The 27,881-nt window shown below is 33.7% G+C and overlaps 1 protein-coding gene across 3 annotated transcripts; it reads left to right on the forward strand.

Moving 5' to 3' along the window:
- The first annotated feature begins 1,366 nt into the window (after positions 1-1,366).
- On the forward strand, positions 1,367-27,199 carry LOC149960204 (transforming growth factor-beta receptor-associated protein 1 homolog). 3 transcript variants are annotated; one of them, XM_090166582.1, is made up of 23 exons: positions 1,368-1,506; positions 1,642-1,794; positions 2,677-2,777; positions 3,323-3,375; positions 3,654-3,750; positions 3,854-3,955; positions 4,837-4,923; positions 4,993-5,094; positions 7,694-7,828; positions 10,512-10,675; positions 16,006-16,138; positions 17,557-17,652; positions 18,501-18,605; positions 19,594-19,782; positions 20,660-20,850; positions 21,300-21,368; positions 21,940-22,012; positions 22,608-22,751; positions 23,336-23,436; positions 23,644-23,755; positions 25,494-25,654; positions 25,996-26,265; positions 26,999-27,199. In XM_090166582.1, the coding sequence occupies exons 3-23, from the start codon at positions 2,697-2,699 to the stop codon at positions 27,138-27,140; spliced, it is 2,607 nt and encodes an 868-aa protein (XP_090022708.1). In that variant the 5' UTR covers positions 1,368-1,506; positions 1,642-1,794; positions 2,677-2,696; the 3' UTR covers positions 27,141-27,199. The 3 variants fall into 3 exon arrangements, with proteins under 3 accessions (XP_090022707.1, XP_090022708.1, XP_090022709.1); XM_090166581.1 differs by lacking the exon at positions 1,642-1,794 and having other exon boundaries at positions 1,367-1,506; XM_090166583.1 differs by lacking the exons at positions 1,368-1,506; positions 1,642-1,794 and adding an exon at positions 2,309-2,326.
- The last annotated feature ends 682 nt before the right edge of the window (positions 27,200-27,881 follow it).

Genomic DNA, 27,881 nt, shown 5'->3' on the forward strand with positions numbered 1-27,881 from the left:
AAAACTGGACACCTTCAAATCATGATTTCATTTGTAGTGATCACTTTTTAGAACGTGATATACAAATTGTAAATGGCAAAAGGTGGGTCATGCCAAAACTCATTCCAACTCAGGTTTTCTTCCTATAAAATGAAAACAAGTAAAAACAGTCTAAATAATTTTTGTTACACCCACTTGAAAGTGAAATAGAAAAAACCGGTGATGCTAACCTCTTACCTTTAAATTTTGACCACGGATCATTTCGTGTAGGTTTAATTATGTTATTATAATATGAGCGGGATCTCCTTTTGGTTTTAGCCAATTTGGTTAAGTTGATATGAAGATATATTCCTCTCTCTATAAAAGAAATGTAGTCTAAGAACTAGAAATTTTACCATACCTACAGTTGAAACAACTTTATTACAGAAATGTTATGGTGAAAATAATAACGATGAACGGTTTCAAGTTATCGAGTCCATTCAGGAACCCTCCAAAATAACGATTTTTCCTGGTAATAGCGGAATTCCTACTTCAGTTGAGAAAAGCTCTATCAATTTAGATGATCCTTTGACGGTTACTTTTTCGGGTTGTGTGGACTCATCAATAGCTACGGTTCTACATTCGGTTGAACAGAATTCAGTAACTTCCATTAGGTCACTGTTGAAAAGGAATATACTTCAGATATTTCAAATACAGTAGGCGAAATAGAAGATTTCTTAGTAAGTTATTGCCCCTGAAAACAAAAACATGTTTTGTTTGATTCAGTAAATTAATTTAAATATTATTAAAATTATTATTTCAAGGACAATAGCCTCATACCTTTTGAAGAAACATCCATTTCATAAATATTCTATTTACTTTTATTTACAATTTAGAAACTCATAATTATATAGTCAGAATATTCCCATAACAAGCCATAGCCACATCACCTGTAAATGTAAAGTACATTAAGCCTTTGACAAAATATGATTTCGTCAATTAGAATTTTTTTATTTAAAAAAAAAAGATCATCTGCTGCTTTTTATTTGGGTTTCGAAAGAATGAATTGACTTATTTACAAATTATAATGAAAATTTACCTTATTTTAAATTATCACAGCCGAAATATTCGAGAATCACATCAGATTACCTAAAAGATTACAAACACTATTCTCTATGCACGAACACATGACGATTTTTTTATTTTATCACCTAATCGACAGGTGTCGCCTAAAAGTAGTACCACAGGAATACAGAACAAATGCCGGCTGTCTGCTTGGCGTCGCCTCCGTAATAACCGCCCGTAGAATCTTGGGTCTATTTCTTTATTATGTCTATGGACTGACATAAAAAAGAAAACAAGTGTAGTCTGCTTATATTTCTACTTCGTGTTGGTGGGTTTGAACATTTTAAAGGATAAATAAAGGATAACGTAATCTGCAATTGTGATATAAGTAAATATCTCTTTATAGCTACAATTTTGAAAATATCGTACTACTTAATTAAGTGGTGTGTTTTTTTGTCAAATCTTCTGCAGTAATATTGCATGGTAAGTTTATCCTAAGCCTACCTACTTAATTGCACTTAGGACTCTTAGGACTGGGTATTAGTGCTGGTTAGTTCAAATTACAAGAGGATGGTCAGAACTGATCAGATGTATCATGTGTTAATCTAAATTATATAGTCTCAGTGGCTGTAGTAACATAGACAGTATATGTCTCCAAGGGGAAGTCAATTCAACAACAATATCATCACTGGAAGATGCTCTGTGTTTGAAAGTGGGAGTAATATAAATCTTCAAGCACTTTGAATTTCTTTGGAAGCTCCTGTTTTGAAAGTAGGACTTTGTTTATTGTTGGGGTGCCATAGAAAATAAGCCTTCATTGAAAAATGTGTTGAGAGAAAATTTTGCTTACAAATTAGAAATAACCTTTAAAGGGGCCATTATGAGAGGGTAACATGCGAAGAATGCTTGGAGACTTCTCAATAACTTCCCCAATAACCACTTCTAACACTAACTCTAGTCTTAAGTATCGTAATAGTCATATTAAAACCTTAAATCTTTTTTATTTCACTCAACTATTTTATATTTTTGCGTATTATTAATACCTTGTGTTTAACTATCGTGTGCTGTGCTACCTTAAATAAAGGTGAGCCACCCTGTTACAAAAGGGTTGTATTTTTTTTACCCACCAACAAACAAATCTTTAGTCTAAATCTTTAACAATGAAATAATCATTAAAAAACCTCTCTCAAAATGAAATTACCCTTTTTATGGAATTGAGTTTGACGTGAAGTAGCTCTTTTTTCAATAGATGTCACTAGTGTCAAAATCAAAAAGGCGGTACTTACCTTAGAGGTGGCTGAAAGTTAATACATTTTTTAATCTGCATTCCTTGAAAAAAATAGTTCATGTTATAACAAATATAAAAGTGTATATTTTGCCTCTATTTAAGTAAGATATCAAGTATTCTCTAATTTTTTTCATGGAAAAAATGTGTCCATAAAACATTTTTGTTCTCAATAGTTAAATTTAAAACCATTTTCTTCAAGTAAAATATTCTATTTTCACTAAGTGAAATATAGGTTATTTTACTATTTTTAAGCACAGCTCATAGAAAGAATTCATATAATTGTCAGAGCTGAAATTTAAATGCATATTTAGAAATTATTAGTTTAAGAATAATATATACTAAAGTTGCATATTACATTTGAACAGAAAATTTAATTTGCTTTTCCATGAGCGTGAAAGCTTTTGATTTGCTTCCGGTCATCGAAAAAGTCACAATTGGTGTTAATGAAGCCCAAGTTCATACACTAGTAAGTATTCTTTGCGTACAATTAATTTTAGATTGTTAGTCAGTTTTGTGATGCCTAAATTCAGTGGTGTATCCCGGATTAAAATCAATTCAATTCATTACTTTAGCAGGTGTCACCTGCTCCCCCTGTTGTGAACTACTGCTTAAATTAATTTAATTTGTATTATAAATCTTGGCTGCATTCAGTAACGCTCAACGAAATATCTGAAAAATTAGTTTCGTTGAGACCTTTGCTAAACGTGACATAGGATTTTGTTGAACGCTTATAAAGCTTGTTGTAAATTTTGTAAAATATCATATATTGCGGCATCTGCAACTAGCCTTCCTCAGTGCTGCAATGTCACGTGGCCTTTGAGCAACGGAAAAACCGGCTCTTACAGCTGATGACTTCGTTGCTCACTGGACAGGTAACTTGACGTCAAGACCAGAAACGTCAAAAAGCGTACAGTACGAATCCTTACTCAACAGTGAGTCCGTTTGAGTGTTACTCAATGTAGCCCTTATTCAAAATATATGTGCTTAAAGGTTGTTAATTTATCTTTTTAGATTGAATCTTTGGAATGTTGTGGAAGAAACCTTTATGTAGGAACATCTGACAGGTTAGTTGGAGAAGTTGATTTTAGACATTTTAATCAGCCTTATTGTGAGGGGAGTTGAGACATCATCTGAAACGGTTAAGTATGTCCATTTCCAATTAGGAAAACTTTGGAAAAGCAAGGATGGTGACTATGTGGCCGGCTGAATATAATATAGAGTACTGAGTCTTTCTTAAGCGCCCGGTTCATATTTATTTTAAGTTTTTCTCTCAATTGCAAATTTACATAACTCTTTCAAATTATTTTCGTGTTGGGTAGTGAATTTATTTTCTTATTTTTAGCTATGTTATTCGATATATGTTGGATGAGAAATTGGTGGTAGATGCAGATTGCGTTGTTATAACAAGTCAAAAGGAAAAAAGTGTATCAATTCATAATGTAAGTACTCTCTAATGCCAATTTTCAACATTCAGTCGTTGATGTTGCACATTTTTGTATTTTTACCTACAAATCTGTAATTTTTCTAATTATTCAATTAAAGGTGAAGAAACCTGTAACTCAGCTTAAAGCTGTGTCTGCTTTAAACCGACTTCTGTGCCTTTGTGACAACATCCTTTTTGTTTTGGACATGTACAATCTTCAGGTACAGTTGAATTATTTTTTATGAAATTGCATCTTTAGGTTGAAAATATTATTTTTGTGAAAAAATATGAAAAAGCAAATGTTTGTGTTTTAATTGTACAGAAAATAAACCAATTAGATTTGTTGGAAGTTCGAATGAAATTAATTAAACAAAAATAAAAGAATGTGAACGTGAATGAATACGAATAGTACCTTTCCCCCTTCCCTCCTTAACCCACAAATAAGACAATTGGCAACATTTTATGCTCTCTCTCCTCGCTCTGGGCTGCCTCATCTGGCTCAGCTCGTTTGCCCCTACCAGTATACCGTATCCCTATAACACACAATAGACCTTGTGGTGAAGCCTGGGGGCTGGTCCAAGGGGCTACGCAGCACCTGATATTTATAATATTTGTGGTTATTTTAGCATGAAGGTCAGGTAAATTAATTAGGCATGTCTAAGTCTTGATTTTAGGGTTTGAGTCGAATCTAGAGTATCTAAAATTTACGTGATCCAGTTTTGAATCAAGGTTTATTTTTTTTTCTCGAATTGTCTGTGAGTCAGATTTCATTTTGGTTTTCATGTACATCCTTTAAAAATCATATCCTATTAGGAAGATACCCGTTTTTCCTCAAGGTCTTTGGGAGGGGCCATGGTAAATAACATCAATGAGTGTTGTTTGGCGGGATTTTGAAAACTCGCGAGTAGTGCCTTGGATAAAAAAGATGTTTCGGGTACTTGAAAAAATTATAAAAAATCATTAAAGGATGATTTTTTAACGTAGTAAAAACCTAATTTTTAATTTAATTGAACATTATTTGAATCGGAATGTGATAGAATTATTTGATGCCAAAAAGTATTTAGCTCAAACTAATTTTTATAATAAATTTTTACATTTACAGGTTATGCCTTCTCTTTCCAAATTACGGGGAATTTCATTTTTTTGTCTTAATGAAAATCCATCCGATTACAACCCCTTCACAGTTCAGGTAAGAAGATTTGTAATTATAGCCACACTGATGAATATCGATGACTCAAAATGTGTTATTTTAATACAGCTATGCATTGCACGAAAGAACAAAGTGCATTTATGTAACATGAACGAGGATAGAATTCAAATGAGCAGAGAATTTCCAATACCAGAGTGTCCCTTAGCAATGGTTAGTAATAAGTTATAACCTTAAATATATTGTTTGAATCACATCAATTAGTGTTATTACTAGCTATGGTTGATAATTCTACATCAAGGTATGCATACCTGACATTGTAAATTACTAGGGGAATGTGCGAGTCTAATTTTTTGTGTTTCTAAAATTCAGTGAGCCTACTGGTTTAAGTTAACTTGTTTTCTAAGCTTCTAGTCAACAAGTTTTAAATTTTATCTAATATTCGAACAGGATTACAAAATTATTAAGGAACAAAACTAAACTCAGTGAGTTTCTCAACACGGCTTAGAGAATTTCAAACCGAGTGCTTAAATTCAAAGTAGTTAAAGCACACCACTAGCAAACCAAATGATAAATTTTAAACAATATCTTGACACTCATTTTCTAAGTAGGTTAGTTTCATCAGTTGTTCTGACAATATTTTGATAAATCATAGACGAAGAACGGGTAAACCCTGGACACGCGACGTACGCCTCACCACTAAAAAATGTTAGTGCCACAAGACGCACTAGTAGTTAGTTTGCTGGTGTGCTTGTTCTCCACCCTCCTCCTCTCTCCTCTTCCGGTGTTGACTCACGTGGGTCGTGGAGATCCCACATGTTGAAAGCTAAGGCTTAGAAATTTGACTTGAAGAAATATTAAATTCAAATGTTAACGATGAATTTATTGATGAAATGTTTAATGGTGAGTATTATTAACATTTCTGTATTTCACTCTTCCTAACTGCCTCAACATAATAAATTTTTGTAATTTAAAAATAAGCACTTTCTACTATCTCCACATCAATATAAAAACATACTTGGAATTCTAAATCCACAATATTTTATTGCTTTAGGGAAAACACACCACAAATTGTCGATTATTTATAATTATCTATTTACAAATATCACTGTTGAAATCAGCTGACTTTGACGCCTGTATAATATTAGGGCGACCTCTAGTGAGAGATTTGTGTTCATAATTATATGAGCCTGTTGGCAGACTGGTAGTTCCTCCTGATAATGTCAAAGTGATAGGTTAGGCTAGAAGTCACAATGCTGAATACTAATGTCTTAAATGTAAATAGACATTGTTTTATAACTAAATAAATTAACCAGTTTATATTGAAAAGCAAGTCTGGTTTTGTTATCCTTTACTTCCTAACAAACACACTAAATGCAAGATTGATTCTTTTATAAGTTGTGAAACCTTCTTGATAAGAGGAAAAGAATAATTGTATATCGCATATTAAATTAGTTTATTTAACAAAGTGTTAATAATAATTATTAATTACAAGGTACATCATAAGCATAACTGCCTCCATCAACAGTGTGTTTTTTTACGGTTCAAATCCATTCCCCGTGTTTACTAAATGAACCGATTATTGAATTTTTACAAGGAGTAATAATACATCTTAATACTTGGGAGTAGTGACAAAAAGAATACTTAAATAAACAAGGAGTAATGATGTAACCGATTAGGTTCTCAGTAAGCCTGGGTTCGAAACTTTGGGATTAAATAAATGGGGTCAACGCAAGGCCTCCAGGGTTCAAGTATTTTTATTTGTATTGTAAACCATCCTAATCAACGAATAGGTTATAAGGCAAATTTGTACACAAAAACATTACTTTTAAAGATACTAAGAGGAATTCGATGTTATTTTTAACATCCGAAAGCTTTAACAAAAGGAAAAGTTAACACTCACCAAACTACGAAGGGCCATATTCGGAATAATGGAAAAGAACTCTGTCTCGTCAGGAAGAGCGAACTACAAGTGAGCAAGAACGCTAGAGGGTTGTCGGGCTACGCGGAAGACAACTAAGATGGTGATGCGGGACTGGCTACTCTAACCCTCCCTTAATTACCTAAATAAAATACTGCCAGTCCTATTCCCCTTGGCTACTTCTTCTGAACTCCACACGCGACCTTTTAGACTCCTCAATATATATATTCCAGAGAATTATAGCGCCCCCTGGGGATGGGCGATGATATCAGCTGTCAGACCAATCATAGTTTGGTGGGCGTGTACATTAGATAAAATAATAATGGGCAAAGGTAGGAATGTAGGATATGTCTGGCTGTCAAGAGGAAACAACTGGTTCCCCCTTTGCCTAGGCCCAATTACGTAAGCTAATGAAAATTTTATAAATATAGAATACCACTTCTGTTACAATGATATTCTAAAATATGACTCATTCTTTTTATTTTTCCCTAACAGATTCAAACTGACAGGAGGCTAACAAAATGGCGCGACTTACCTCGACTATGACCCAGAGACTGGTATTTAATGAGAAACAAAAGTTCGCGCTTGCGCAGTAGCCGTTATTTTGATGGTGGCCGCTAGAGGCATCAGCGTCGCGCATCAGTAAATTGCGAACAATTTTCAAAAGCTCTCTCTCTATTGTGGAAGGTGTATGTCGCGTGTCCAGTGTTTACCCATTCTACGTCTATGGATAAATAACAGAAAATCTCTTAAGTGCTTATACCATGATCTTTATTAATGAAGAGTATGGTAGAATAAATAGATATAAACTTGACTGTCACTTTTTGAGTTCAGTCAATTTGACTATTTTATTATTATTATCATCCCCAACAAATTTTGTTTTATTTTTAGGCTATGGATGGAAAATATGTCTGTATTGCTTTAAGCAAACACTACGCAGTCCTAGATTGTGATTCTGGAAATTTACAAGATCTTTGTGACTATGATAGTTCAATATCTGTTGCTTTCATTAGGCGTATTACGAAGGTCAGTAAAATGTTTTCGATGATCAAATATTTTTTATACAGGGTGTCTGAAAATATTCGGCATGGACATTTTTCTCAAAGACCACTTACCCTAAATTTAAGATTTTTTAGGGTATATTCCCTTGTAATGGACCTCTTTATCTGTAAATTTCAGAAGAATCGGAGAGTATTTCTCGGATTTGGAAAAAGTATTTATTCACCGGCAGGTGGTAGACAAAAATGTCCAATGACAAAATAAACATTCAGAGTGCCCTATATGTGAGCAGTCCATTGCAACTTATAGTGAAATTCTTCACCAATTATTGCATGGCGGTCGTTATTCAGCAGACATTTTTTACATTCGGGCTTCAGTTGAATTCCAACGTTAAGATATTTATATTCATTGACAAAGTGGAAAAGACTACTCTGAAACCTAAGAATACATTTTTTTTCTGTGAATTTAGGGCTTTTTTGACCTAAATAATCGGTCGCGAAAAATAACAAGTTGGTACTACTTAAATCATGCATTATTTTGTACTTACAAGTTAGTTTTCAACATATCAAAAAAATTCAAAAGGTTATCAAAATTTGAAATTTATTAGTTCACAAGAATGGTGCGATGAATCAACCATTTGCTGCTATGCAAGTCTCGCAACGATAAACCAGATTTTGGAAAGTTCTTCTGACCGTATCAGGTGTGACCCTTGGTATGCCAATTTCGCTACTCGCAATTCTTATGCTCGACCTTGAAAATGCTATTAATTTCCACGTCAATGTTGTTAGCCCCTCCTCGACCTCTTCCATACACATTGAAGTCACGAACAGTATGCTGATTAGGAGTGTTATTGGGATAGCGCCTTCTAAATAAACGACAAACTAAAGCAGCGTTTCGATTACCTTTGCAGCCGTACGGGTACATTAGGCCTACATACCGGTGGTAGCGGGTAAAACACCCTGGAGCCAGGAGACATTTATTATTTTTGTAAACCACGAAGAGAGAGGGGCATGGTTGAAACAGACGTTATAGAACTGCCTACACGTTGCAGGGCTGCCAGGTAGGATTCTCGTTAATATGTTCTCTGTTACCTACATAAGTCAGGTTGTAAGGAACTATTTGTTCCTGGAGGGAAACATCTCTGATGATACCATCGTCCAGAGAGACCACAGCAGGCAAATAAGGCAGACAGGTTCAAAGGAAGACATGACTTTATTAAGGTAGTTCTTTACTTAGCTACATTTTGTAACTAAAACCACATAAATTAATACAGAAAGCCTAGCTCCTTTGGAGGCTAGGTGTGGAGTGAGGGACAAAGGTTGGTACTACCTTATATATATCTACCCTTATCTTGGCTAGGTCTACTGACCTTTAGTACCAAGCGTGTATATGCTACTCTGGCCTACTCGGCTGGAGCGCCATCTAGGGGATAATTTATGTGCAAGGAACCCTTGGTCCCTACAAGGTGAGAAGGCGAATCAATGTGGCTGTCCTGTTTCACGGTAACATTTTTTTTACCTTCCATTGCGGAAGTAAGCAGAGGTTTGCTAATTAGGCAACGTGCTCCTGGAAACAAAATAAAGGGCAGTCTAAAATCTGCAGGCGACTATGGCCCTCTCAATGTTGGTAACGTTCTTTACATTTTTTTTTCTCTTCTTAATTGTTTAGTATCCTAATAGTTCCTGGATATAAGTGTTATTATATATATATAATAAACCTTTCCGGGTCTTCTCTTTTACATATAACAATACACCTCATTGTGATAGGCCTACGACGTAGGGTTAGGTCGTGTTGGATTCGGTTATACCTAACCCAAAATACCACTCAACCATTAATGTGCGCTGTTCATGAGTATAACGAGGCATACTTGATGCGTCCTGATTGAATAACGAAAATGTTTTGAAGCGTTTCATTTTAATACGTTTAAAAAAATTGATCGAAGGAGATAAAAAATGAGTGTAAATTATTTGAATATTTTTTAATGGATTTTAATAATTAACATCTATTTTTTTATCTCCTTCGATCAGAACTAAGTACTTTTAAACTAAATAATGCATGATTTAGGTAGTACCAACTTGTTATTTTTTGCGACCGATTATGTAGGTCAAAAAAGCCCTAAATTCACAGGAATGTATTCTTAGGTTTCAGAGTATTCTCTTCACCTTTGTCATTGAACATTTTTGTCTACCACCTGCTGGTGAATAAATACTTTTTCCAAATCCGAGAAAAATTTTCCGATTCTTCTTAAATTTACAGTTTAAAGAGGTGCATTACTAGGGAACATACCCTAAAAAATTCAGATTTCTAGTATAAGTGGTCTTTAAGAAAAATGTCCATGCCGAATATTTTCAGATACCCTGTATATTTCATTTTATTGTTGTATAAAACACTAATTTCTGAAATGCTTTCATTAAATCTTTGATCAATAATATAAGCTTCACTCTTTATTTATATTATTATTCCAGCATGTAAGACAAACTTCGCTAGCTTGCATAAATTTATTATTTTAGTAATGAAAAATACAAAGGCTGAGTTATGCGTATATTGGTTGCAAAAAAATTTGCTTTGTATCTAAGCAGTAATTGTCTGCCCAGTTTCAGTGCCCTTTAACTGTAACTCCCTCCCTGTTTAAGTTTAAATAAATAAATTAATTAAATTAAGGATAATTAATTATATTCGTAACCAATAAATTTACAACTTAATTTTCCAGGAGGAATTTCTGCTCAATGGTCCAAGTGCCTTAGGGATCTTCGTTACTTGTGCAGGAATATCTGAACGACCTCCAATGCCATGGGGAGAATGCGAAATAATTTCAGTTGCCTACAGCCATCCATATATTTTAGCCCTGTCAAATGATTTTCTTTCGGTTTATAGGTGAGTTGTAAGATTTTCAATTATTCTTAGATTGACTATTTCCAGCATTAATTGAGGATGTTGATGGACATATCGTTGAATTGGACAGAACAGATGATTCCACCCTTACCAAAAATTAAGTGGTCTAGGAACTTGGTTTTAAGTTTGTATTTGGGACAAATACCAACTAAAACCATACATAAAAACAACTGATTACCAACTAAAACCATACTGCCAACTTAATATCCACTTATTACCCCTTTAACTAGTTTATTGAAAAATGCTGACAACATAAAACCAACTTAATACCAACTAAAATGTGTATACCAACTAAATACAAACTAAAAGCCAACTTATTTTTTGGTATGGGCAATGGGCGCTTGTTATAGGTGTTTAGTTCTTACAATGATTTGGTAATAGGTAATCTAATGGATGTGTGTGACAGTAAAATTACTGGGAAAAATGTCTGTTTTAGTTCATCTATTGACTATATCCTACTGAGTGAAAACTTGGTACCGAACGTTTAGTCAATTTCAATAGACGAGGACGGTTCCAACAGCTTGGGAAGTGACCATAATTTAATTACGGCGTTGGTTATGTTACCAAGGACCACACGTACCTGGAATTCGAGAGTTAAAAGTGCACGATCCACTGCCGAAGTGAGTCTTTTGGGATTTTTCTGATATGGAGAAGGTGATGAAATATACTCAAAAAATGGAAAGTTGGGTGACTGAGACGGGAGGGGAGTGCTCTAATAGTAATTTCGTAGAAGCTATTTAATCCACAATGAAAGTGACACTTTCTCATAAAAAGAGCAAGGCTCGATATACTGGACAGGACAAATGCCTTAAAAGCTGGTTTGATGATGAAATTAAGGAGGCAATAGCTTGTTGTAAAGCGGCATGTCGAGCTCACAGAAAAGCCCTAAATCAAAAAGAGGATATGATCAGAACTAAGGTGAAATGGGATTTTTACATGAAAGCTAGACTTGACTGCCAACTCTTAATTGATAAAAAGATACGAGCTTTAAATAAAAAAATAGAGAATTATTACATCATGGTCGCTGGAAAAGAGCGTGGAAAGAATTTTTGTATTTGAAGCGGCCATAGGTGTTAAAGAAAAAAATGGATCTTTGTTATTTCAACGGGAAACTATTGTGAATCATATCCAGGAATATGTTCGTGAGCTTGAAAAGCTTGAAGCTAGGGTGGCACTTATTCATAAGGACAAAGATAAACCACAAGATTAGCGAAACTCGTATAGATCTATAGCAGTTACATCTGTGCTGTACAAGGTTGTTGGTGCGAGAGCGTCTGAGTACCGAACTCGAAGCAGCTAACTCTTTGGACGAGGCGCAAGGTGGCTTTCGAAGAGACCGTAGGATAGCTGACAACATATTTGTCTTGACTCATCTAATAGAAATCTCACAAAATCGAAATCTTGACATTTTTCTGGCTTTCCTTGATATCACTAAGGCGTATGACAGTGTGGATAGAGGTCGATTATGGAAGAGTCTTGAAGCAAAGGGAGGTACTATGGAAAGCATTAATTGAACTCATTAAAAGCTTGTATAGCAGGTATGCTCTTTAACGATGTAACGAACACACCCATCAAAAGCAGAATTTAACTACGTCAGGGCTTTCCCCGGTCTCCATTATTGTTTACCGCTATTCTGGATGAGCTTGGGTTTAGTCTGTCTTCCTTCGGTGTGGGAGCTTGGGTCCCTAAGTACAATGACATGGAAGAGCAGGTGAAAGGGAAGTTTACCATCATTTCCTGTTTGATGTACACAGACTAAATTGTTTTGATGGCAAATAATGGTGACGATTTGCAGTTACTTTTTGTTATCATTTTATGTTGTTCGGTAATTAATACACTCGATTAGTAATAAAATATTTAATATAAAAAGAAACTAATTAACTGAGTTACATAAATACAACGTCCTGCGCCAGGATTCATGACCAGCCACTCCGAAGTGAGAACTCAGAAAAAAAACTTTTTAAACTTAACAGTGCTGCCAAACGAGTGATAAGGAAACTAATGACGTAAGGTGATCCCCTTACTAAAAAATAAGCTGGTTTTTTAAACTGACTGCCTACTTATTTACTATCACAATACAAGCTAATAAGCTCCATGTTAATAGCTAGTTTTAACCTTGTATTTGTCTCAAACAACATGTTAATACTATGTACATACAATCTTCATAACCAGGTTCATACCAAATTGATTTTCGCAAAAATTAAATAGCTTTAACAGCTGTTGGAAACTAGGTCACTACCGATGTATTACCAGGCTTGTTCCAATCAGAAACTAGGTCTGTACCTCTATAATACCAGCTGTTTCCATTTTGAAACTAGGTGACAACCCATGTAATACCAGGTTAGTTCCAATTAGAAACTAGTCCACTACTGTTGATTACCAGGCTTGTTCCATTCAGAAACAAGGTAACTACCCATGTAATACCTGGCTTGTTCCATTTAGAAATTAGTACAATACCCATGTAAGACCAGGTTTGCTCTGTTTGAAAACTAGGTCACTACCCATGGAAGACCAGCTTAATTCCATTTGGAAACTACGTCACTACCGTTGGATGCCAGGTTTGTTCCATTCAGAAACTAGGTCACTACCCATTTAAGACCCAGTTTGTTCCATTCAGAAACTAGGTCACTACCCATTTAAGACCCAGTTTGTTCCATTCAGAAACTAGGTCACTACCCATTTAAGACCAGGTTTGCTCCATTCAGAAACTAGGTCACTACCGATGTATTACCAGGTTTGTTCCGTTTGGAAACTAGGTCACTACCCATTGAAAACCAGGTTTGTTCCGTCTGGAGACTAGGTCCCTATCTATTTAAGACCAGGTTTGCCCCCAACCCCACATTAGCTTATTCAATTAATAATTAAAGTACTGTTGCTAGGTTAGACAGTTTTATTTTTCTTTAAATATCTTCTAACTGAAGCGCACTTTTCATTAATAATACATGTAACTTTTTCTAAAGTAAGTTCCATGTCATTACATTTTCTTCTGACATAAACTAAAAAATTACATATTTATTTATCTGTGTTGCAGGTTGTTATATAAAATTATACCTGTAAATGCCTGCAAAAGTTGTTTTGGTATCCCTTTGTTGCCCCTCTTGCCCTGGGCAGTCATGTTGCTTAACTCTTCCGAGGTGAAAAGCGTTGTCAATATTATTCGAATAACTTTTCCAGGGTCGTCATTAGGAGTCAGGTCAAAGATAGCCTTTTCTTTATCTTTGACTCTGACTCCTAATCCCTGAACTAATTCCACCTGCAAAAATTAATAAAGGTTAGTAAAATGCCTCCATATTGACAAGTTTCCTTAAATACCAAAACTGCAGGACTGTCTGTGATTTTAAATTTTGGTGTGTCTACATCTAGCCTTCTAACAGCCTGTAAATTTACGTAAAGGTATATATATATTAATTACATTGACTATATTGTATGAAAACTAACCGTAGACTGTTGACCACAGGAGCCAGGGTTTCCTTTTAAACAATCAACCAAAAGTTCTAGAAACTCCATTTTGGATGGAGTAGCTAAAAGTACAAAATTATGAAATATTTAGTACATGCATAATATATAAATCAAATTGCTTATTCGCAAACCCAATTTAAATGACAAATAAACTATTCCAACACTTTTGAATGAATGTACGAATTTCGCTGAACAAAAAAAACTGTACTTCAGCGCCAAAAAATCTAAGGTCTTGCCCATTCTATCGTCGACCTTGGAGTGTAAAAAAAATATTAAATAGTTGATCGAGTCATTCAAGTACTAGGAGTGGAGTTCTCAGGGAGGAATTATCTTGAAAAGTGAGAAAACTTCCTAGTGTCTAAAGGAAATAAACTTCGGTGGATGGTCTGTAACCTCGCAGAGAAATCCTATAATTCGTACTCCGTTGCTCAAACTTTATGGAAGACAGTAGCTGTAGCAGTGATAACATATGCAAATGAAGTTCTCAACGCTGCTAAACCTATTTTGGAATCTCTTGAATATGCCCAACGTGAAGTCGGCCGATACGCCTTTTGTGCTGGTCCGATGGCGGCGCATGTAGCCATGACGGGAGATATGTGCTGGAGCCTGATGGTGGAGCGAGAAGCACGCAGTAAACTTAAGTACCTCGGACGCTTGAAGTTCATGGCTCCCCACTGGTTGGCGAAGGAGGTTTATGTAGTCGCCCGCAATTTCATGCATTTCAACTCTCGTTTCTTGAGACGCGTGGCTATTCTTGATCGCACATATGGCGTTGGAATGCAATGTTTTGAGGCACAATCAGAAGTGCAGTGGAACTGTTATGTTGACCACCCCGTGGATATAAATTGGCTGAAAAAGTGGAGTCATCGTTCACTTCAAGTGTACAAAACTAAAGCAAAACCAATTCTGAAGACTGTTAGGATGGTAGCTTTCCCAGTAGCTTTCTTTTTCAAGCTCGGACAGGTGCTCTATTAACCGGTGAACGTTGTGGCCAGCTATTCAGATCTTCAAAAAGATGCAAACAATGCGGTGAAGATGTTGAAACTTTAGAACATCTTTTACTGGCTTGATCAGCTTTAGATGATTTCCAGGAAATCCAAGATTGGAGAGAGGGGACTTTTTATTTACCCGTTAAGACCTTCTTGGTTTATAAGGAAAGAAATGGATCCCCGCTCTCATCAACACCTTTTCACAAAATGGCATTGGCAAAAAAATCGTATTCTGTAACAGAAGAGAAGTTTGGCGACTAAATAATATTTTTTGGCTCTGGTTTTTTTTACTTCTATAAATATTCTTAGATTAATTTGGCTCAATGTAATTGTTTTAATATTATGTTGTTGTGCTCCCCTAAGCGGAGCCACGCTGATATAAAATGGCACATTTTGTACGCAAACAAATAAACCTTTCATTCATTCAGTGTTTTCAAAAATTTTCTGTTGAAGCAAAAATTTATTCATTTTTTGTGGTAACCCAGGATATTATGGATTTCCATTCTGTTTGAGGTTCGAGAAAGTCATGCTAATTCACAGGATCATATAAATTTATCATTGTACACAATAAATACGGTTGTTTTTAAAATTGTTTAGTGTTAACTCATGCACAAGCATCTGTATATAACTCTTTGGTTTTTGATTGTTTTATGAAAATGTTTGTTGAGCTAACATCACATTAGGCCAAAGCTAGAAATCAGTTTTATGCGTACATTTATGTTGGAATCAATCCTAACTAACAAAATTTCGTGTAGAAGCTAAAGTCTATTGAAAGCAAAATTTTATTCAGTGAGAATGTTTGAGGCCAATTTGGTATACTAGAAAAATTGCCTAACCTTTGGTTGGTATTTTTATGTATGATAGTATTATAGATCAAAATGTAAAGCAAAGGATTGCTTTTTTTGGAGGCTCTCAGCTAGGAAATTTTGATGGGAGGATTCTAGTCTCTTCACCAGATATAGTGTGTGCCCTAGTTCCTGTTCCGTGGCAGCGTCAGGTAAAAAAATGCCTTACTAAATTCTTATTGTTTGAGAAAATGATCTGTTTGGGGCTTATGAAACCAAAAGTAAATAGGGGGAGAAAGTCTATCACTGCCTCCAGATTTTACCTTCCACCATGCTTGAAACCCTTTTTAAAGAGCTAGTAATCCAGTGATATTTCTAACCAATAACGATAGCACATTACGCGCGAAGTAGTGCATTTGTGGTATTCCGGTCCTCGCTCAAGATGAAAATTTTGAATTTTATTCCCTGGCAACCATGTCACCGCCTCGCAATTTCAAATAGTCTCTCTGTCAAACGCTGACCATTATTTCCTTCGATAACGGTTGATTTTAATTAATAATTACTATATCAATTGTAAAATAAACAAAAAAAAGCTCGTAGCTATAGCTATTATTTCAGTTAAACTTGCAAATTGTTAGGCCTTAGCATCGTAGATTTACCAATTAGTCCCGATCTCTGCTCTTAGATGGCGCCATGCTCTCCACGATTTAAGTGAGCGTTATTCTAGTTACGGTTTATTTCTTTTCAAAAGTCGTGTTATTATTTTTAAAATGTTGCATTTTAGTTTCTATCGTATATCTACTTTATTTAGGAACTAAATTAACCAAATTATCAAAAGCAAAAGTTTAATATTCACATATTTAATAGAGAACTATTTTTCATCATGGCGGAGTACAACCGATACCTTTGTGTCCCTGTAAAGAGGTGAGGTGGAAGTCATTTCCAAAGCCCAAAAATTTTACCCCTCAAATAAGACGTCGTGCGGTTGGACCCAAGTGCCAGACTTTCTCCCCCTATTTACTTTTGATGAAACTAGTCACTAGTGATAATCTTTCGTGGAAACCCATTGTTACTAGGCGAGGGAAATAATTAACCATGCTTTCGGAAAAAGAGTACAAAGGTGTTGCACGACTGTACCTTTTTAAAATGAAGATCGTTTGGAAATGAGGAGTTACAATAAACACCTTCATACATAGTCAAAAGGGAAAACGAATCCAGCCACCTCGGCTGGCTATCCAAAAACCAACTACTACCTCAACCCTTCTCGGGCCAAAACCAAAACCCAGGGGGAGTAGCTTTATGATGGCCTAGAGCCCTAGGGGTTTTCCGTCATTAGTGCCAGCACATCACAGTCGGGGATAGGGAGAGAAACAAACAAACTTTGAACAGCCACATTCCTTTCTCTTCCCGCGGCTACTTTCGTGTCAGAAAACTCTGTCCGCACCAATTGTTTTAATTAATTTTGGGTTTAAAGGGTATCAGTGGCACTGTTGGATATTTGGTTTTAGTTAAGGCTTTTCAGTGGTAGCTCCAAGAATTGTTTAAGAAGAGCTAGTGGGACTTTATTTATTATTTAGCAGTAAATATTTCTTTTTATAATTCTTATTTAAGGGAACTATATTTTTTCTAGGTGGAAGGACTCTTGGGTGATAAGAAAGTGGAAGAAGCTTTAGAACTTGCCAGGTACTCAAACAAAGGAGGATTGCCAGAGGAACAATTTAAACAAGTGTGTTAAATCGTGTTGATTATTTGTATCAAAAACGTGGTTTGGAAATGTTTTCCTGAAAATGAAAAAGCCAGTTTGGTATTAACCAGTTAACACTACCCGTATTTTATATAACAAGAAGTCTGGTTTGGGTGAAATATTTTTCCATTTATGTATAACTCTAATTAGTTTCCTATTTTTTAGTCTGAAATAAAAAATATTTTGCCATACACTTTTCTTAAAACCAGTCGGTTGAAACAGATTTTGTTTGGTTTTATCAAACCGGCTTTATAAAACGGTCATCTTGAGGGGTCTCAAGCAGCAATATTTCTGATTAGAGTTCTAACTTTAAAATTATAAATAAAAACCTTTCAGCTATTGTAACAAAGCCATACACATCCTAAAAATTTCACATGGATCGAAACATGTATAGACGAAGTGGTTTTTTTTTTCAATTCGAAATCAAATATCTTGGGTCACAGGCAAAATATTCCAATTCAGGCTGTGTTACCACCTGCATAATATTGAACTCTACGTTTGTCTGTGTCAAAACTTTAATTAAAAAAAAATTAATAAGTTCTGTAGGGGGTGGGACCACAATCTGCAGGTGCCACTGTCTACATAAGGACATTATTATTATTATTATTATTATTATTAACTTAGTTTCGCTGTTTTTCTCCACACCAGGCAAATTTATGAAGTATCCATCTGATCATCTCGGTTCTCGATTAGACAGTCGTGTAGAGAATTAAAAAAAAAATACAATTATTATTCAAAATTATAATTTCACATTGAATGATTTACATTTCATGTTTTTAAATGTTCAGCACTCAGCAAGGTATTCCCTAAAATATTGTCTTTAATTGCAGATCATGAGGACTATTCAGCAAAAATGTGGCTTTATCAAGTTTGCCCAGTTTCAGTTTGACCAAGCGAGGGAATTTTTCCACCAAGGACAGGTGGATGTTAGAGAAGTACGTGTTTTTGGCAATTTTTTTTTATGTTACTCTTAATAAAATTTGGCAGTCTAAGGAAAAACAGCTTTAAAATAATGTATACAATTAAGATTATATATTTTCCATTGTATCACATTTTTACAAGTATCTAAAATGTTTTCAGTTATAATAGAAAGTGGGAGAATGACGCTTAAATAAAACCTGTTCAGCGATTTGCCTGGAAATAGTAATATAGAGAGAGCCAGCTAGGACATACTTGTAAAAGCATTACATTTGAAAGCGCGCTGCTTAATATTTCAATACAGAAGGGCTTGTTCAATTTCGTACCCGCCTCCTGTAAGAAAGAAAATGCACGCATGCTATCAACTTTAGCCTTTCAAATGTTATTCAGTGACCCGCGCGTAGGGGGGGGGAGTAAAAGAGGGTGTTATTTATTGAAACGTCCGCCTGACCTTGATTTAAAGTAAAAAATGCTTAGTTATTTAAAAAGTAGCTAAAAATGAGAAAAGGCTGTTAGAAGCAGTTAAAAAAGACTGCAAATCAGAATAGATGTAACAAAATTAGTTAAAAGTATAAATAAAGTGAGATTTTTAAAGTTATACAAAGAGTTGAGTTGTAACCAAGTATTGATCTATTAAAAGTTTAGAGAGTTAGCAAGAATTTTCAGTCGTTTTTGTTAATTGTGATAAGCCTAAAGCTCTCCCTAAAAAAATTGTTAAGCTGTGCAAGGAAAAGGGCACAACAGAATGGTTAAAATCTTTGTCTTACCATCAGGGGCATAGCCATCCTTTAAGCAAGGGGCTCACCTGAGAGAGGTTGAGAAGGGGGTGAAATTTTAGTACAGCCAAAGTTCCACCCAACCACTGAAACCTTCCCCTTGTCAATGCCACTGCTTTTCATATTGATATGTAATCTTACTTGAATACGTTTTTCGCATTCAAGTTTTCACTTTATGTCCATTTTACTATATCTTTTGTTATTGACATACTTCACATTCTTTTTATAGCTTATAAGTCTTTACAGCAATATGTTATCATCTAAGTCTTCATTTGTAAGAAGTTCTCCATCACTTCATGACATGGTCAGCATAAACAAGCTGTGTAAAGATGAATCTGATGTGACGAAATTCAAAGAATTCCTTTTACTTTATTTGGAAGATGTAAGGAACAGTATTGTTGATATGGAAATAAGAATAGTAAGTATTCATTTGTGATTAATTGAATCGATGAAAATTTAAAAAAACCTCCCATTTCCTTATAGTGAAATTATATTTTTTTCCACTGCATAATTCAGAAATAAGTGGTTTTAATAGTAGTGTATCACGTTTTTACTGAACTAAATTAAAAATTGCAAGATAAGCAAGAAACTGGCAAACTTAGATAACAATGTAAAAACTGAATAGAACTTAATTTATATGAATCCTACTACATTGAAAAATCAATTTGATAACAAAAATGTCTAAATCGTGACTTAGATTGTGGTGTAGATTACAGAAAAATTTAAATAAAAATAGTTCAGTGTAATTAAAGTGTAACCAAGGTTATAAATAAGAGTACTTTGTAAATGGGTCATTAAACGGGATGATGGTTTACTAATGTAGCTGAAAATAATTGGGTAAATATGTTTTATTAAAATAAAATTTTCTTGTGCAATTTCAATTTTGCGTACTTTTATTTCATATAAGTAACTTTGTGCAAGTAACTAGTATTTACCTTAATTCCGAAAAATAAGACCATTTAAACTTTAAGTACCATATAAATTTATACAACTTATCTACCGAAAATTATGTTTAACTTAATTTTTAGACCAAATTATTAGTGGGTAGTGGCAATTCATCTTATTAGTTACACATGTCAGCCATGTGAAAATTTTACTGTGGTCTAGATATGAGCTTGAACTCAGTTTTTATTTATATGAAAATAGTCAAAAGCTCTGTTTAACCAAAAACAACCAAATTGATGAACTAATCTTTGCTAGGAAAGAAAGTTTATTCATATCTAAATAAACCTTTGGGACATTTATGTTATTTGTTGAATTTCAGTAGAGTAAAAAATTTATTTTTGGTTTTCAAGGAAATAGATACAGCTCTTCTGAAGCTGTATGCAGAATATCATTCCAATTCTTTATTGGAGTTTGTATCCAAAGCAACTTGTGATGTTAAAGAAACTGAGTCTATACTTCTGCAGTATAAACGATACCATGCTCTTGCTCTTTGTTGCCAAAAACGTGGTGAAATTGACAAAGCTCTTCAATTATGGAATAAGTATGTACCACTATTAATTACGGCTGTGAATTTCCTGTAATTTTACCTATGTTTATCAATTTACAAAAAAAATTAGTTATGGTTAAAGGGTGTTTGTTTTAAATTAACTTGTTTTTAACTTAAGTAATGTTACCAGGTGTGATAGACATAGTGTAGGACCATTCATGCCGTATTGCACATCTCTCTTTTCTTAGGTATAGTAATGTAAAATCTCATCTTCCAACATTGCTAAAATATACTTTTAATTTTAACAAATGGCTCATTCAGTATATAGTATTTTAACTTGATTGTCGTTTAATACCTACGGAGATTGAGTCCTTTTGATATTTATGGGTAGAATGATTAAATTCAAAATTAGCTGTAAGAATGTTTTTGAACTTTACTGTGGAGGATTGCTGAACTGTTTGAATTGTTGCTTGTTTTTAATTAATTGCCTTCCATTTGTTTAGGATGTTATCTGGTATCCTAGAGGATGATTCTTTTCCCGGTGTCACATTTCTAGTCACATTCCTAACCAAGTATGTTATATGAATGATTTATTTATACTTAGGAAGGTGGACTATGTTGATAAAATTATTAGCATTGCTCTCAATTTCACTCCCAAAAGCAAACAAATCAGCCAGATTTTAATCCCTAGAAATTACATCTTCTGACACAATTGAAGCACATCCTGCTGATGTTTTTCTTCTTGTGAAAGGAGAAAACAAACCATGATACCTGCAGATCGTTTTAACATAATTATTCTCCTTAAGTATTAATGAATACTAGCTTAGAAAATAATGAATAACCTTCAGTTGACATCGTACACCCTACTGGTTAACCTTACAATTTTGTAATGGTTTAACGTAAAAATTTATAGTTTTAAAAGAATCCAGTTTTTGGTCTTAATTTTTTTTGGGGTTATTTTCCATTAAAATTTTTAAGTCGATCTAAATGGAATTAAGACCAAATTATTTTGGTTATGGTCATTTCAATGATTTCAAAATATTAAATAACTTAAATTAAAATAATTATCTATGCTCACTTTTGTTTGCCCTAACTTTAGTCAGATTAGTCATAATACTAAAATAGTATATTTATAATACCTAGTCTTAAAGATTATAACCTTCTATGGAAGTATTCAGAAAATATCTTGGAACATGATGAAGAACTAGGATGTAAAGTGAGTAAAAGTTTAATAATTTTTTGAGGTGTTGCATTAGGAATAAAATACTTAACATTAGATTTTCACTCCCAAAAAGAAGCCACTGTTTTCATATAAGCTTAATGACTTTTCATTCTGTTTAATTTATTGAGATTCAAAAAGTGATTTTGGAGATTTGGTTACTTTCTGACGTACTGTGAGAATTATTGAGAGCACACTTCTTTTATTTATATTCATTTCCAGGCTTTGCTCAAAATTGCGCAAGCACTATATTTAGAGCGTGCTCCTAAAGTATTAACTATTTTATGCATGTACTTGTCTTTATTATTTGTCAGAATCACCCATTTCAAATAACTAAATATGATTAGTTTCAAATTGTTAAAATTTTCATTTATTGCACAACTTAATTGCCTTAACTTTCACAATTATCTTTCTTTCATATTTAAACGTTAACATTATTTTTGGTGCCGTGAGTATGGATTCATTATTCTGTTGTGGGAATTGTTTTAAAATATATCAAAAACATTATACTTTTATATAGCTCTTCATTATGTACATATGAGATGTATGTTGTAAAACATTAAATTTTTGTAAATACTATTTATATTTCTAGATTTTCACAGACAGGAATGATGTCTTTGAAACATCTGTAACTGAAAATGGATTAAAGGCGGATTCAGTTGTAAATTTTTTACAAAGGTTTCCTATTGCAGTTCTGAGGTTCCTGGAAAATATTGTGTATGAAAAAAAGTTCAAGGTTGAGTATTTTGTGTATTTCTAAAAACCATTATAATTTAATAAAAAGTAAACCAAAATTAAGGTAGTATTTTATATATTTAGTTTTATCAGAAGTTTATAATATATCACTTAAATGAAAAGTATCAATCTAAGCCTTAAAAATGAAACGTGTAAATTTGCAGGCTCGACAGATTCCATTGGGCTAGAATTTCCTGGCAAAGTAAGGATGTGTACAAAAATATCATGTTACAAAATTTGCCATGAGTATTATTTTTCCTAACCATGTAAAATGTTAAAATTACACTTTGTAAGATTATGTACTAATTAATCAATCAATTTGCCTATACATCCTAGTTTTGGAAATTCGCAATTTGATGAAGTTTTCCTCTTCTCAAAATCATTTTGAGAAATCTGCGGGGGCCTGGGAAGGTACAGGTTTCAAGCAAATAATATTAGCATGGTAGTGATATTAAATTAATATGATATGAGATATATTGTACATTTATGTTTTTAGTAATTATTATTTGTTTCTAAATTGAGGTTTAAAAACATTAACAATGTAATTATTTTTTCTGTTAATACATTTACACTACTACTTTATAGAAAGAAAAATTTCATACTCATTTGGTTATGCTCTATTTGGAACAAGTAATATCTCTGTTAAAAAGTGACTCAAGTGATTCAGAAGAATTGACAAAAAGCAGGTAAGAACATTTTATTTCCACAGGAAAGATGTAGGTCATTGAAACCTTTAACTTTTATTATAAATATACCACAAAAAATAATAATAAACAGTTAATTGTAATATATGAATAAAAAATGTATTCTACAAATAATTTCCTTATTTTATCTGCCAAAAACTACGTAATATTTTTGTAAGTGAATACTTAAATAATTCCATTCTTTTCTAGGCAGTGTTTTCGACGTTTTTTAAAATTCTCTAGAAATTATCGGATACAGCTTATTTTGGGGAAAACACTTGAAAATAATTTGGAGTTTGAGTCTGCCATTCTCTATGGAAAGGTGTGTAAAGTTTAGTTATGTAACTAATTCCAGGAGATTAAAAGAAAGTTTCACTTTGTAATTGCTGATGAAATGGATCATGAGTAAAATTACTTTATAAAGAAGAAAACATTGATGGTTTGACACATTTTCTGAGAGTTAGTTGAATCATGAAATTACTTGATGTACTAACAAAACTTAAATGAAACGCAAGTTTTGTTATATTTTTAATAACTTTCAAATATGCGTACTAGAACTGCGAATACTTTCCTTTTAGAAAAGTTTGAGTTGGTATCACTACGGAGTCCTATTTATAACAAAAGTTTTCATGATTATGGAACATCCGAACATATAATATAGACCAAGGATCAAACAAGCCGAGGGCTTAAAAATGTTCAGCTTGGCACTGAGTTCAAGGGTCTTCTAAATGGTCAAGGGTCTTCTAAATGGTCAAGGCTCGGTTCGATACTCGGCCCTAAATGGATCAAACAAGGGTCTAAAAACTTCCTCTGACCAAGGCTGATTATTGTTATAGACAATGTTTTTAATGATAGAATCACATAAGCAGCATTTTTCTTTTGATAATTTGTACCACTACATGTAATCTTGCCATAGACCCTAGTATAGTCAAAGAAAGGTTGCCACTATTATTCTATGTGAGCTATACAGGGTGTCCACTAAAACATGGACCAGGGTGAATATCTCCAAAACATTTTAAGTAGGAATTTGAAATTTGAAACCTACTCTGAAAATTTCAATGACCTTGAACCATGTCTTCAAGGTCATCCAAAAACTCGAGAACCGTAAGTGTTTGAAAGTAGGTTCCAATTAGAAAGGTGTTCCCCATCACTTTTCAGGCTTAACTAGGCAGAACCCGATTGGATTCGACCAACAGGAAGTCGAGAAAAAGTTTACCAAATTCACAATGGTCTTAAAAGGGAAAATTGCAAGAAAATGCTAATAGCTCCAAAAAAAGTCGTGCTATGTTATCAAAATTTGCTAGACAATCTCGTCATGGTGGGAGATATTAATATTCGAAAAATTGTATAGCCTTGAACCATATTGTAAATAGTCATGTAAAAAACATTTTGAGCTTTGCCCTATTCCCGCCAATTTCTCCATGACGTCAGCGTAATGGTCACATGGCAACCCGGTGATCTTAAGAGAAGCAGTATACTAGTCAGTCTCTCCCTGCCTCTCCAGCTAACCACTTCAGTTAATGTTAAATAGAATAGCTTGCTAATAAATTGTTTTATTGTTAACTATGAAGTATTCATTCATTCTTTAAGTGTTCAAACTTACCCCTCCTTCACATATCATCAAGGTCATACTAAAATTATCTCGGAAACCATTTTTTTATAGCAACAATTCCAATTTTATTACAATTTCAAAACTTATTTCAAGTTATTAATACTTAAAATGTGACGAAGAACAACTTTCTAAATGGAATTTTTGCTCTAAACCTAATGGTTCGCGAGATAATTTTAGTATTACCTTGATGATATGGTTCAAGGTCATACAATTTTCCGAATATTAACATCTCCCACGCAAATTTCGATAATGTAGCATGACTTGTTTTGGAGTTATTAGCATTTACTTGTTATTTTCCCTTTTACGACCAGTACGATTTTAGTGAACACCCTGTATATAGTTGTCACTAAGCCATGTTCTTTTAAAATTTGACCTTTTTAATCAGGGATGTAAATTACCCTAATTTGATATAACTGTAGCCTAACACTTTTTATTCTTTTAAATCAAGCTAGAAGACCATGATAAAGCCCTTCGTATCTTAGTTCACCATCTGAATGACTATAAATCTGCTGAACAATATTGCATAGAAAATGCTGCAGGTCAAGAATTAAAAAGCAGACAAAAAATATTTCACTGCCTTCTTGGTGTTTATCTAGACCAGAATTTAGAGTAAGTTGTTACATAAGTTTTATTTTAAGACTATATAAAAGGTCTGGTTTAAGAAAATTTCATCCCCCCGTATAACAAAATGGGTTCAAACATCTTTTCCCTTCGTTATTCCCATATTGATAGTGACAGTAACCTCGTAATTCAGACTTCGCAGGTCTCAAGGGTTTTGTATCAGTTTACAATTTTGACAGCGCTTACTTTGCCAGATTTAAAAGTTCAACATGGAGGGGTTCCAAGGGGGAAGCAAAAAGGATGTTTGAACACTTTTTCGAGTAAGGGGGTGAACATAGGCTTTTAACTCTTCTTACTATTTTTCTAATGGAAAATTTACTTATTTACAGCACACTAGTGAGAGAAGCTCTTTTAGAACCAGCGATAAATTTGTTAAATAGTGACATTGTGGAGTTTGATACAGGGAAGGTTCTACAACTTCTACCCAGTGATTGGTCAATTAGTATGGTACAAAAATTTCTCCTTCGCTCACTACGTTTGAATAGTCATCATGGTAAAACGATACATTTGGAGAAAGCTCTTTCTAGACAACAAACTCTTCAGTTTCAATTGCAAAAAATACATTATTCATCTGGAGTAGTTCAAATTACTGAAGAAGAGTAAGTTAAAAATACCAGTAGTATCATTTTAAACTCAAAACAGGGGTACTGAAATTTTAGAAGTAATTTATTAGATATTGAACCCATTCCAACTCGTTTATTAAATGCATATTTTAGTAGAACAATATTTTAATTTTTTTTAAATCAGTGCTGCCAAAATTTCATTCCTGTTCAACATAATTAAGCTTTTACACATGGAATAATAATCTTATATATTAGCTTAAGCTATTATATGATGTCATAGAATATAACTTCTATCCCCAAATTTTTCACATTGCTTAGAGACATTTTTTACTATTGTTATATTGTCTTAAATACTTTGGTTGCAAGTTCACCCCTTAGCTAGGCCAGTGCAACCTTATTCAAAATGATACATTTACTGGCCAATTCATTTCTTATGAGGAGATAAGTTAGAAGCAATTTAATAAATTATGTTAATTTCATGACACTTTTCATTGAATTAACGCGACCTGAGAATACAAAGGCAGCATCTTGCTCACAATGTTTTACCGAAAAAAGTACACGCCTCTTATCTTTTCCCAACCAAGGGAATAAAAACACACTGCTTGCGTTATAGTTGCAGGCTCGCTCACTTTTTAGGTGGGAAATATCCTCCATAAATCACAAAAGCAGAGACTATTCTCAGCTAGTAGGAATTAACTCTTTCTAATACATTAATGTTTATATAGTTTTATTTTTCCATTGCATTCTCATGGTATTTTTTCTTTTCTAGACTTTGTGCTGTTTGCAAGAAACAATTTAGTGAGGCAGCATTTGCTTGGTATCCCAACAGTTTATTGACTCATGTTCATTGTGCAAAGCAGTTAAAATGTCCTGTGTCTGGAAAATCATTTTTGTGCCCACCTCAATCTTAAAAATGATTCATAATTTTAATCATAACATGTAACCTTAAAATGTTAATAAACTCATACGTATAAATGGTTAAAATGAACGTTAATGAAATAAATCTTGTTTATTAGAGGTTTTTACACTTGTATCTTATTTTCTCTTAAGATTCTTTTTGATTTCTTTTGGAAATTCTTGGCTCACATGAGGTAAATTTCGCTGGTTTTCTCTCTTTGACTGTTTTGTTACATGTATATTGTAAAGAAATCATGATGTTTGTTAACATTACCATCTGCATTTATTAGAAACTGATTACTGATACTGATTGAAATTTCCCAGGCTTTTGTGATTACTAAGAATAGAATTTATAGTTGGAAATTGTTCTTATTCTCCCAGTATAGAGATGGGAGATTCAAATTAAAGACAAAAGGTTTTAAGATATTATTGAAACAATGACAACACTGTAGAAACAGAGTGAGACACAAAGGCCTATTTGTTGGCCAAGTTTTGAAGAATGGCCGGTTTTTCTGACCAGGGCTTAGCTTGAAAGATTTAAATCTAGTAATTTTGGTGCACATTCTTTTGATTATACAAAACTAAATGATATTTATGTTAAATTGATTTAGTAATATCAATTGACAAACGCGTATCATTTAGTAGGAGGTATTTTTTCAAGAATTAAGTTTAATTTTCTTTGCCGGTTAAAGCACAAAATCTCAACATTTGATGGAATGTGTGAACTTATGTGTTTCGGGAACCAAACTATACTC

The sequence above is a fragment of the Leiobunum rupestre genome, chromosome 2 (assembly GCF_980474605.1).
Source record: "Leiobunum rupestre chromosome 2, qqLeiRupe1.1.hap1, whole genome shotgun sequence".
Taxonomy (NCBI): Eukaryota; Metazoa; Arthropoda; class Arachnida; order Opiliones; family Sclerosomatidae; genus Leiobunum; species Leiobunum rupestre.

What these genes read in the sequence shown, in the direction of transcription:
- LOC149960204 (XM_090166581.1), top strand. Translation starts at nt 2,697, where the DNA reads ATGAGCGTGAAAGCTTTTGATTTGCTTCCGGTCATCGAAAAAGTCACA. An exon ending in AAGCCCAAGTTCATACACTA is followed by an intron (nt 2,778 to 3,322) that starts GTAAGTATTCTT and finishes TTATCTTTTTAG; the next exon opens with ATTGAATCTTTGGAATGTTG. An exon ending in ATGAAGAACTAGGATGTAAA is followed by an intron (nt 22,013 to 22,607) that starts GTGAGTAAAAGT and finishes TTATATTTCTAG; the next exon opens with ATTTTCACAGACAGGAATGA.